General features: G+C 49.7%; 2 protein-coding genes across 2 annotated transcripts in view; one reads left to right on the plus strand and one right to left on the minus strand.

Moving 5' to 3' along the window:
- Window positions 1-12,359, minus strand: part of LOC144242995 (olfactory receptor 6V1-like) — a 309,970-nt gene that overhangs the window by 161,369 nt on the left and 136,242 nt on the right. The gene's annotated exons all lie outside the window — the stretch shown is intronic.
- CLCN1 (chloride voltage-gated channel 1) overlaps window positions 1-12,359 on the plus strand; it is a 32,691-nt gene that overhangs the window by 4,068 nt on the left and 16,264 nt on the right. Inside the window, exons 4-12 of the mRNA XM_077778030.1 lie at window positions 51-179; window positions 382-515; window positions 1,635-1,712; window positions 2,047-2,125; window positions 8,386-8,511; window positions 8,799-8,883; window positions 9,098-9,199; window positions 9,698-9,782; window positions 10,243-10,392. Coding sequence (XP_077634156.1) covers window positions 51-179; window positions 382-515; window positions 1,635-1,712; window positions 2,047-2,125; window positions 8,386-8,511; window positions 8,799-8,883; window positions 9,098-9,199; window positions 9,698-9,782; window positions 10,243-10,392 — 968 coding nt within the window. The remainder of the gene's footprint in view (window positions 1-50; window positions 180-381; window positions 516-1,634; window positions 1,713-2,046; window positions 2,126-8,385; window positions 8,512-8,798; window positions 8,884-9,097; window positions 9,200-9,697; window positions 9,783-10,242; window positions 10,393-12,359) is intronic.

Genomic DNA, 12,359 nt, shown 5'->3' on the forward strand with positions numbered 1-12,359 from the left:
GGGTGACACCCCGCCAGGCGGGGACTGAGCCCGGGCACGTGTCTCTGCAGCCTACAAGTGGGCCTACTACCAGATGCAGCCCAACGTGCCGCTGCAGTACCTCGTCTGGGTCACCTTCCCGCTCACTCTCATCCTCTTCAGCGCCCTCTTTTGCCACCTCATCTCTCCCCAGGCAGTTGGTGAGAGCTCCCCTCCACCCCCCAGCCCCACCCCGTCCCACCCCGTCCTGCTGTCAGTGTGGTCTCTCTGGTGCGCGGACCCTGGCAGCCCTTCCGCCTGCTTTGCCATGGTCTCCCCTCACCGCCTCCAGCTGTCTGGTTGTTTGTCTGCCTTTTAACCTCTAGCCGGAAGCGGCACATAATCGCCCTTTGACCCTTCCAGGCTCCGGGATCCCCGAAATGAAGACCATACTCCGTGGGGTTATCCTCAAGGAATACCTCACCCTCAAGGCCTTTGTGGCCAAGGTTGTGGCCCTGACTGCAGGGCTGGGCAGTGGCATTCCTGTGGGGAAAGAGGTGAGTCCGCTGGCACTCCGGCAGAGGGCAGCACTGAGCCCGGAGGGAGCTCTGCGCGCCAGCGCCACCCGCCCGGCTGGGGAAGGGCCAGAGCCAGGGTGCGTTAGGAGCGGAAATACTCGGGAAGGTCCTCGTCCTGGGGCAGAATAACAGAGGTCTGGGCCGGCAGGGCCTTCGAGCACAGTCTCCCCAGCCTGGGCACTGTGGACATTTCGGGCCGGGTCCTTCTGGGGGGTGCTGCCCTGTGCATTGTGGAAGGTTTAGCAGATCCTTGGCCTCTACTACCTAGATGTTGGTAGCGCCCCCTAGTTTCGAGAATCAGAATGTCGCCAGACAGTGGCAAATTTCCCTGGGGGGCGGCTCTCCCCCCAGCGGAGGACCACTGCCTGGAGACACTTCAGACCAGTTTCCTCGTTTTAAAATCCGAAAGCTGAACCCCGGAGAGAGGCTGTATTTGTTCAGGGTTCTATTCACGTGCATTCCTGCCCGGCCACAATCGGGCATCCGCGCAGCAGCCAGGGTCGTCTTCTCGCAATGGCATCGGTACTGGCTGAACCTCTGCTTAGGAACGTCTAACGGCTTTCCCGTCTTCTAAACATCAAGTGCAAGGGCCTCACTGGGCCTAGGAGACCTGTGCTGATCTGGCGTCTCTCTGACTGGTCTTCTGCCCTCCCAAGCTGCCCCTTGTTCACTGTGTTTGGGTGACAAGGTCTTCCTGTCCCTCAGTCACACAAGCTGTCCCCGTCCCAGGGCGCAGCCTGGAGCGGTCTCCCTCCTGACACCCACGTGGCTCACCGCCTCGTCTCAGTGGAGACACTGCTCAATTGTGACCGTCCAAGCGCCTTCTCTAAACCCGCATCACACACCCTCGTCTGTCTGCCTCTCGCTGTCCTCTCACCCTTTCTCATTTCCCCCACCGTAGCCTCCCCGAAATGCTGGTCCATTCCCTCCTTGCCCCCGTGGGATGAAGTTCACCAGGGCAGACCCCCTGCCTTGCTCCCTGCCGCATTTCGGGCACCCAGCTCAGTGCCTGGGGCCATAAAGCGTGTCCACTGAAAGCCCCTCGGCCTCCCCTCTGGGGCCCCTGCTCCTGACCCCTCGCCCCCCTCTCTGTCCCAGGGCCCGTTTGTGCACATCGCCAGCATCTGTGCTGCTGTCCTCAGCAGGTTCATGTCCATGTTCTGCGGGGTGTATGAGGTAAGGCTGAGCAAGCGAAATGAGGGAGGGCCTGCGTGTGTTTGAGGCGTCGGGAGGGCTGCCTTTGCTCTGGGCTGGCCATGATGCTGAACGGGGGGCGTCGCGCTAACCCACGCTCCTTTATTCTCCACACACGTCCCCCCACCCGCGTTCCCCAGCCTTCCCCGGGCCGCCCTTCTCCACCTGCGCCCCGGCTCCTCCAGCCTGCAGACCCCCCCAGCTCCCCGCGCCCGTGCCNTCCCTGTGTCTTCCTGGTCCCCCCACCCCATCCCTGCAAGCACTGCTGCCGGCCCAGCCCTCCACCCGCCTTGTCCCGCGTGCTTCTCTGTTGCAGACCGTGTCTGGGCGGCTTGATCTCCTGGTGCCGGCCTGCGCGGTGGGCGTGGGATGCTGCTTTGCAGCCCCTGTCGGAGGCAAGTCCCACTTCCTCCCTACCCCGGAGCACGACCTGGAAAGGGGTTTGAGTGGCTGCCCAGGCTTCCGGGTGGAGAGGGCGCTCGCCGAAGGGACTGCTGGGTGGGCTTTCAAGGAATGACCCTGGATCACAGCCCCTGGGGTCCAGGTGCCCACGCTTGTCTACCGAAGGGCTGTGTGTTCTTTCGCGGCTGGCGGCTATTTTATGCAAGCTTTTACTGGTAGCGTCTGTCTGAAGTCCTCTCTGTTTCTCTTGCTGTTGAAACTTCCTGCCTGTGTTGTTCCCATCTCGAGCCCCTCTCTTGACCGTCATTTATTGGCTTACCTGCCTTCCATATATTTACCTTTTCTTTCCGTTTCTATATTTGGCTTGCCCTATGAGGTCACTTCCTGTTTTCCAGACTAACTGAGTTTCTTTTGGCCTGGGAATCACCGGGGGAGATGGGACCGCTCACAGTGCCTGTGACTTAAGCCGCTCTTTCTGCCTTATTCCCCACCCTTGCCTGTTCTCCGTTCCTCTCTGCCCCCCTTCCCTGCCCCCCCTCTCTGTCTGTCTCTCTCTCCCCTAGTAGCAGCCATACTATTACACTGACATGCTGACGGTGGGCTGTGCTGTGGGAGTTGGCTGTTGTTTTGGGACACCACTTGGAGGCAAGTGATTACCCCCTCCTACATCAGCCCGCTGCCTGGCCCTGTTCCCCAAGTGCGATACTGCCCATTAAAACAGAAGTATGACAAGAACAGCAAACTTTTAGTTAGCATTTACCATGCGCAAGTGATGGTCTGAGCACTTTACACTTACTCCCGCTAAAAACTGTATGAGGCCGATGGCAGAGGAGAGGGAGGAGAAAACCGATCACAGAGACGGTGAGTGACTCGAGCAAGGCCGCCGTTAGCGAGAGGTAGAGCCAGGAATGAAAACCAAGGCAGCCCCCACGGTTCCCCTACTTGTAATCAATAAAGCTTGTCGATATTGTTGGACATGTTTGCCCTCCGCCTATTACGTCTTCTAACAGGGGACCTTGTTCTCCAAGGGAGAACTTCCGTTTGTGTGTGTTATCAAGGACACGGGGCTTTGGGTGGGGTTTATTCAGACTAATGGTCAGCTTTAACGAGGGCTGCGGATGGGAATTAAAGCACCGTTGCTCCCAGACAGCAACTTAAACCTGAGATTAGATCTCTCTGCACAGGAAAGGCTTTTCTTTGTCCTGGATCACTAACAAATGGGCACCGACAAAGAAAGCAGCGTAACTGTTTGCTTACGGGTGTCAGTTGTAACAAGATTAACTCAGGAGGGACTACATGGATCATTCATTCATTGGATTCATTGGTGATAAAAAGGGCACCAAGTTGGCAATTGGGGAAGCAAAAGTGCAGGAAAAACATATGCTCCTTAAACACACCAGCTGTTAGAGGTAGCTTTTCAGTTATGAAAATGTAATCGGCCCCTTCGTAGAAGCGTGTGCGGGAAGCTCACACATCTCGGCTCAGGAATCACTTACGAATAAGGGTTCAGAAGGAATGGAAGTGCATCATACTCGCTTGTCCTGATGCTGTGCTGGCTCGCACAGCGTAAGATCAGCCCGCATCCTGTCTGCTCTTCTGGTGTTAGCTCTTGTCGTTAAAGTCACTAGTCCCCGTGAGTGAGGGGTGTTAGACGTTCACACTGAACATTTGTACCCACTTTCACCTTTACTTTCTCTTTTTGCCTTACAAATCCAGAAGGTCTAAAAAGCATTTTCAGACAGGTGGACTTTTTAAATTTTTGTTTTTAACCAGCCAGATTATTTTAAAATGAAGAGACTGTGTATTTTTTGCATAAAACTGGAATGTCTAGGGTGAATGAGGAAGGTTTCTCTTGGTCCAGTGTAGAATACAGGGAAGACGGTAAGAGAGTTACAGATAAAACATGGCTCTTGACCTGAGAAAAGGTTCAGTACTGAAAACTTAAGATGCCATTTTCAGGGGGCACCTGGGTGGCTCAGTCGGTTGAGCATCTGACTCTTGATTTCAGCTCAGGTCATGATCCCAAGGTCTTGGGATCAAGCCCTGCATTGGGTTCTGTACTGAGTGTGGAGCCTGTTTGAGATTCTCTCTCCTCCTCTCTGTGCCTCCCCCACTCGCGCGCGCGCTCTCTCAAATTTTTTAAAAGTTAAAAAAAATAAATATTCTGAAAGATAGGATTATTTAATTATTTTTCTTTTAAACATAGAATAATTCTGAAAGAAAAAAATTAGTAAAATGGTAATTTATTCATTATATGGCCAACTCTTCATCCCTTACACCAATGAAAGAAATCTGCTTCAACATCCTGCTACAGTGACAGACATCTTTTTGCTTCTGTCATATGCCCTCTGTGCTGCGTGCCCTCTGGGTGTGCTGGATCCCATTGTCTCAGGAGCTCACAGTTGACAGGGTAGATGGGCAGATAACCCAATCATCAGAGCCCACCCAGAGAAGTGTCTCAATGGCAGTTTGGGCAAAGGAAGAGGGTGAGGGCAGGGTACTCTAGAGAGTAGAAATAGCATCGCAACGTCAAGATCGGGGGGCTGTGATTGCAGTAGATGAGAGCATTGCTAGAGGAAATGAGAACAGATGAGTCTGCATAGGGAAACCATAAAGGAAGGAAATCATGAACCGTGAAGGTCCTCATAGGCCACGCACAAGAATGTGGATTCTATTCTCTAGGCCACAATTTGTCCAAATGTGCTTTACAGAACATAGTTCCCCCACGGCATTAATAGAGGTAACATGTGAAAAGAGTTTCAAGGTCAAATAAGTTGGAAAATACTGTGTTAAATATCTAGGTCCTTAAACTGGAAGAGTTATCAGAATGTTGGATATGCTGGCATGCTTTGTGAATATGCAGAATGTGGCTCCAACACAGCATTTCCCGCACACTCCCTTCTGCAAGGAACTTCTTTCTCAGGAGACTCAGGATCTCACAGATCAGACTTTTGGCAGTGCTGTCACGGGAAACGGGAGTCATGGAAGAATCTGTACAGGGAAGGGAGGGACACACGACAAGCCCGGCACGTCCATCCAGTCCCTCCGGCAGATGTGTGCAGAATAGAACCGGCCCATGGATTAACAGAATTAAGTCCAAGATTAACAAGAAGACTATTGTCACAGCCCTGATGCCAGATGATAAGAGACTGAACAGGATGGAGGCATCCTGGACAGAAGAGGATAATGCGTAAAGATGATAGAAAGTAAAACTGATGCGACCTGGAGGTTGATTTTATGTGAGGCTCTAAAGCATGAGAGAGCAAGGAATCTGGGACAACTCCCAAAGTTTATTTCAAGGAAAATTGGGTGGACAGCGGTGCTAGTCAGCACGATGAGGAATATGGGACATGAAACGGGTCTGGAGGAGTTGATCAATTTTACTTTAAATCTATCTAGTTTGAAGACCCAGAGGCATATCTGAGTGATACCGACCAGGCAGCTAGATTGTTGAGTCTAAAGTCCAGGAACTGAGCTGAAAACTTCGCTTTGCTAACCAGTAGCATGTCAGTGACGGTTGAAGCCATGGGCATAAACGAAATTGAGAAAGTGTGTCTGTGAGTAGCAGAAGCAGGAGCCCAAGGTCAAGGCCCTGGCTTGGGTAGAGGCAAAGGAGCCCGAGGGGCAGAACAGGGAACTTCCAGGGTGGCAGAAGAGAGCTATGCCATAGAACCTTAGACCGGAGAGTTTCCAAAAGCTGTTTGTGTTTTTAATGCTTTGTTTGCTTTTAGCAGCGCATTTGCCATTTGGCTCAGACTAATATTAAAATCAGTTCCCATTCCTGAGCATAGAGTGACAGACTGCTGGGGAAAGCATCCCAGAACCACATCGGAGGAAAGAAAGTCTAGCCTAGGGTTGCAAAATAAATGGTCGTAAAATATTCGTAAGTCATCATAAGTCAGATAGCTTACGCCCCAACAAATCAAAGCTGACTTTGTCTTATTACTGGTAAAGAAAAGGAGAGAGACTTCCTCCATCTGCTCCTCCACTGTGTCAAATCCTCCTTTCAGCCCAAGGAGGCAGCTGCCTCACCAGATGTGATTTGAGGAGCAGGGGTAGAAAGGGTGGCTGGCAGCCCTAGCTGCCTGCCCCCAGGTTCCCCTTCCCCTGCTCTGCTCTCTGAAATTTCACCCATTCTGTTCTCTCTCCTCCCTTTCCTCTCCTGTTCATCCACAGAGCAGACAATAAGCCCTGACGATGTGCCAGGCATTGTAGTAGGTGGTGAGTTCCAAGGAACTTTCGATCCTAGGGGCAAACTCAGAGATGGAAACACACAACAACATCTGCAAGTGGCAAGTACTCAAACAGTCCAAAAGCCTGAGACAGTAAGCTGTTTCTACCTGACGAGGGTGCTGGGAATGCCTTCCCAGAGAAGGTGGCATTTGAGCTGACCACTAGGGACCCTCGGCCAAAATGCTGCAGCTACCCTGTGAGGGGGTAACCCTTAGGCCACCATCCCCTTGGCACAAGTAACTAACTATTGACTGTCACCTGTGAAACAGAGCGGGAAAGTCCTGGGAGATTCCAGAGATGTGACTTTGCATATAGAACAGGGAGAAAAAAATTGGTGAGGATGGAAGTCACTACCTGAGGGGTCTCAGGCCAGCAACCCTCCACCATGGGGGGAAAGGAGGAGACGCACCTTATCTGGTTCCTGATCTCTCTTGGGGCCAGTCTTCTTCTCCATTCGTCTAATGGTATGCTGCATTTTTTTTTTCTGGTTTCTCTTCCTCATTTTTCATAAAGATGAGGCTTTTAGCTAGCTCTTCTTGCCATCAGTTTCTATCCTGCATCTAATCAAAGTCCACTCCCTTATTCTTTTTTTAAAAATGTTTTATTTATTTTTGAGAGAGAGAGAGAGACAGCGTGAGCAGGGGAGGGTCAGATAGAGAGGGAGTCACAGAATCCGAAGACAGGCTCCAGGCTCTGAGCTGGCAGTCAGCACAGAGCCCAACTTGGGGCTCGAACCCACGAACTGTGAGATCATGACCTGAGGCGAAGTCAGGCGCTTAACCAACTGAGCCACCCAGGCGCGCCGCCCCCCCCACTCCCTTATTCTTAATGTGTTCAAAGGTTATTTCCTTTGCCTTCTCTTGAATCTGGCTTTTATGCCCTCATTAGTGTTCCTCACTTTGTCCCTCCCCGTGCTTGCTATCATTCTGTGTATCAACCTCCTCATTTTCCACTCCAGCATCTTCTCTCAGAGACAGTGCTATTTAGGTCTTTTATTTATTTATTTATTTATTTATTTATTTATTTATTTATATTTAGGTCTTTTAATTAGCTTTCCTTCTGCCCCACTCACCTTTCTTAAGCAAAATTGTTTTTAACTCTAGCCTCTTGGTTTTTCTTCTTGTTTTTGTTCTTTTACATCAAGTTTTTAATATTAATTTTTTTTTTATTTTGAGAGAGAAAGAGCACACACAGGGGAAGGGGGAGTGGGAGAGACAAAGAGAGAGAAAGAGAGAGAGAGAGAGAATCTTAATCAGGCTCTGCACTCAGTGTGCATGCACAAGGCTCAATTCCATGACCCTGGGATCATGGCCTGATCCAAAATAAGAGTCAGATAGATGCTCAACCGACTGAGCCACCCAAGCACCCCTAATATTAATATTTTTTAACACTTTGATGAATTCCCTTCTTTTCTTGGAATATTGAGTATTGTCAGCTCTTGTGAAGGCTTCTCATGTTCATTTTTCTCATTTGTTCCTTATAAAGTTGCCTTAAGGTATATGGTACCTGGGAGGAGGGAGGAGAGATTGGAGGGAAGGAGGAGAGATTGGAGGGAAGGTGAGGGAGAGTCCCGGGAGGTCCTGAGCTCTGCCTGGCCTCTCTGCTGAGCACCCACTCTGGAAATGTTCTCTCCCCTAACTTCTCTGCAGAAAGTTTTCAACAACCCTTACGTCCCTGTGGCTATCTGACAGTCATGAATGACACCCAGCTCTGCTTTCTAAGGGGGAGAGAGGGCGGGACCACATGACCCTCTTGGTTTGTGGGTTGAGGACCACACTCCCCACCCACCCCGCCCCCTGCTCCTCTCTGTATCTTATTGGACCACGGCCCCGGCCTGCAAACAATTGGCGGCGCGAGCAAGTGTATGTTTTAGACCGTGAGATTCCGGGAGACCATGACTTCCCACTACTGCTTCCCCTCGTGATCCAGGCTTCAGCAAAAGCACCTCAGGGCCACAGGGTGGGGGCTGGGGGAGAGCCTCTCCCTCCGTCTGCCCCTGACCGCCTCCACGCCCCTGCAGGAGTGCTGTTCAGCATCGAGGTCACCTCCACCTACTTTGCCGTGCGGAACTACTGGCGAGGATTCTTCGCGGCCACATTCAGTGCCTTTGTATTCCGCGTGCTGGCCGTGTGGAACAAGGATGCCGGTAACGGGGAGACGGGGACTGGTAACGGGGCGTGGGAGGAAGCTCCTCGGGGCGGTTTAGAAAAGGAATGGATGGCATTATTTCGGAAGTGGGCCCAAGGAAATAGAGCAAAGATATTGGTCATGGGTCACGGAGTGGAAGGGCAGTGTTTGGCATAAACACTGGAAATTCATTGGAAGAGGTGACATTGGCCTTGGAGGAAGGAAAGAGTTGACCCTCCGCATATGACGCTAGCTTCCCCTTGCGTCTCTGTGGCGCTCCCACCATGATGCCTCTCCGTCCCATAGTCACCATCACTGCCCTCTTCCGAACCAACTTCCGAATGGATTTCCCCTTTGATCTGCAGGAACTCCCAGCCTTTGCCATCATCGGGTCAGTGGGGTCGGGGTCACCTGCTCTGGGAGTGGCGAGCTGCGGGTGGGGGCCGGGTGCGGCTCTGGGTTGGGAGGGGCCCAAGCTGGAAGAAGTGGGGGCAGGCGTGGATAAGCGTGAATTGCTGGGGGGAGGGTGGGTGCCTGGTATTTGTTTCCCTGCCATGGCCAGGTCAGAGATGAAGGTTGCATTGCTATATCACTTGTGCCCTCAGGATTTGCTGTGGGTTCCTGGGAGCCGTATTTGTGTACCTGCATCGCCAAGTCATGCTCGGTGTCCGAAGGCACAAGGCCCTCAGCCAGTTTCTGGCGAAGCAGTGAGTCACTGCCCTTCTGTGTCCTACCCATTTACTTTCCGCTTTCTCCACGAGCCCCTCCCTTTTAATCTTTCTCAAAGGCTGTAAATGCCTTTACGTGGCTTGTGATAAAATATAGAAGTCCTGATATTCCACATAGGGAGAGAACAGTGTGGTTTGCCCATTAAAGATTGCTTTTTGGTGGCAAGAACATTCTGTGTTTAAAGAACTGAGGCTGGGATGCCTGGGTGGCTCAGTCAACTGAGCGTGTGACTCTTGATTTCAGCTCAGGTCATGCTCTCACGGTTTGTGGGATCGAGCCCTGAACTGGGCTCTGTGCTGAGTGTGGAGGTAGAGACTGCTTAGGATTCTCTCTCTCTCTCTCTCTTTCTCTCTCTCTCTCTCCCACCCCTCTCTCTCNAAGAGCTAAGGCTGCAGTGAGCTGCTAGGACCCAGCTTGCCTGCTCTGTGGCATCCACTGTGACTAACTTGGGGAGCTTAAATCTGTGTCTTTTTCAGCCGCTTGCTGTATCCCGGAATCGTCACCTTCGTCATTGCCTCATTCACTTTTCCACCAGGAATGGGTCAATTCATGGCTGGAGAGGTCAGCTCCAAGGAGTCTGGGGGGGTGGGGTGGGGGTCAGGTCACTGAGCTCGTGACTGGGACTAAGCCAGGGCAGGGCCTCCGCACAGATGTCCCTCCAGCTTCTGAGCACATGTACTTTTACCCAAGTGTAGAATCTCTCCCCGAGAACAGAACAAGAGAGACCTTTGAAAAAAGACAAGAGAATCCATTGTTGTTGTTTTTTTAAGTTTATTTATTTATTTTGGGAGAGAGGGAGGGGCAGACAGAGGGAGAGACAGAATCCCAAGCAGGCTCCAAGCAGACAGTAGAGAGCCCGATGCAGGGCTTGAACTCATGAACCATGAGATCGTAACCTGAGCTGAAGGCAGATGCTTAACCAACTGAGCCACCCAGGTGCCCCAGGAGAATCGGTTCGGTACAAAATGCCAGCACCAAACATCCTTGCAGACAGACTCACTTTTGCTTCTTCCTCCCACAGCTGATGCCTCGTGAAGCCATCAGCACCTTGTTTGACAACAACACGTGGGTAAAGCACGTGGGTGACCCTGAAAGCCTGGGCCGGTCAGCTGTGTGGATCCATCCACGGGTCAACGTCATCATCATCATCTTCCTCTTCTTTATCATGAAGGTACCCCCCCTGCACTCCTGACCCTCTAAGCTTCTGTCTGTTTTCAACCTGGAACCATGGTTTGCGTAGGGTAGAGAAAGGCAAGCGTCATGTGGGCTTCATCCAACGTAAAAAGAAATAGCGGGGAAACCATAGCACAGGTAAGTTGCTCATCCGTAGAAGTGAGCCAGGGTCATTCACGGCAACTTAGAGGTGTTGCCGTCATTACCGTAAGCCACCTAAAGGTTCCACTGGCTAAGTGCTTAAGATGTCACAGCAGCCAAGTAACAAGTAATCAAGGACAAGAGGGGGCTGAGCAGTATAGATCACTGTGCGAACACCTCAGGTAAACTAACCAAATCCCGCCACCTATTAGATAACTGGGTACTTCACTCTCCATGTATCAAGTTTTTAGATGATTTGCATATGCATTTCCCCCCTGGCTGGTGGGTAACCTCTTTTCTAGAATCATAGAAGAGATAAAATGTTTAAATCAATTTTGTTAGTGACTACATATAATTTTTATACATGGTATCGTTTCCTAGTTAGGCAGTGAGGCTGTGAGGATTTTGCCACTCTCAAGCCATTTTCTCCTAATTTCAGTTGGGAGACCACAACTGGTCTCTTAGATTTGTTCTCTTCCAAGTCTGCCCATCAAGGACCATGTAATCCTAAGCTTCTCAGTCACCACCTCATACAAAGATATTTTTATCTCCACCCCTAGTTGTGACGTCTCTTATAGCTGCTGCTTGCCTCTCCTTTTTCTCTTTCAATGGTTGCCTTATTACTGACAGTGTATCTTTCCTGAACAATCCATGATTTTCCTCTGTATATTAGGGTTCTCACCTAAAAGACTGTCCACACTGAACTTTCATGCTTTTGAATACCTTGCTATTAACTTCATGATAATTTTTGTGAATCTGTATTATCACAGGATATGAGTCAGTAAGTTATATATGCTTTTGGTTGAAAAACATGTGTTTGTTTTTTGCTGCTCCTTTAATGTACTTGCCAAGGATCCCATGATTAAAGATACCAGGTGCTTGACACACCAGGTTCCAAGTCTGTGACTTACATTCTCAGGATCTGCTCTGGGTTTCTAGAAGCTGTATCTGTGCATGTTCTTTCCCGTCCCACTCCACATGGGTTCGGTGGGTCGACAGCTTCCATATTTTGCACACCTACTTTACTAATTATGTCTTTTTTTAAATTTCTTCCTTCAAAAGATTTGATATTTTTATCATAAAAATGTTCTTGCTGTCTTGTTAGGGATTTGACTTTTGGACTTTCAGTACAGAGTTCATCTTCTCTAACTTATAAATCCCAGCTTCCTGTAAGTAACCAAGCAAGTCCAAGTTTCGATAGCATCTCAGAATTTATTGTTCAAGGATAATAATATAGACAACTATATGGTAACTTTGGGATCATATATACTTTTTTAAAATTTTATTTAACTCCAAGTTAGCTAACCTATAGTATAATGTTTCAGGAGTAGAATTTACTATAACACCCAGTGCTCATCCCAACAAGGGCCCTCCTTAATGCCCATCACCCATTTAGCCCATACCCCCACCGAACCCCCCCCATCAACCCTCAATTTGTTCTTTGTACTTAGGAGTCTCTTACGGTTTACCTCCCTCTCTGCTTTTATCTTATTTTTCCTTCCCTTCCTTTATGTTCATCTGTTTTGTTTCTTAAATTCCACATGTGAGTGAAATCTTACGTTACTTATCTTTCACTGACTGACTTATTTCGCTTAGCATAATTCATACTAGTTCCATTAATGTTGCTGCAGATTGTACGATTTCATTCTTTTTGATCACCAAGTAATATTCTATTGTGTGTGTATATGTATATATGTGTATACATATACACACATATATACATATACACATATATATATATACACATATACACACACATATATATATACCACAGCTTTTTTATCCATTCTTCAGTCAATGGACATTTGGGCTGTTTCCATAATT

Source organism: Crocuta crocuta, unplaced genomic scaffold (genome assembly GCF_008692635.1).
Source record: "Crocuta crocuta isolate KB4526 unplaced genomic scaffold, BGI_CrCroc_1.0 scaffold128, whole genome shotgun sequence".
NCBI classification, from domain to species: domain Eukaryota; kingdom Metazoa; phylum Chordata; class Mammalia; order Carnivora; family Hyaenidae; genus Crocuta; species Crocuta crocuta.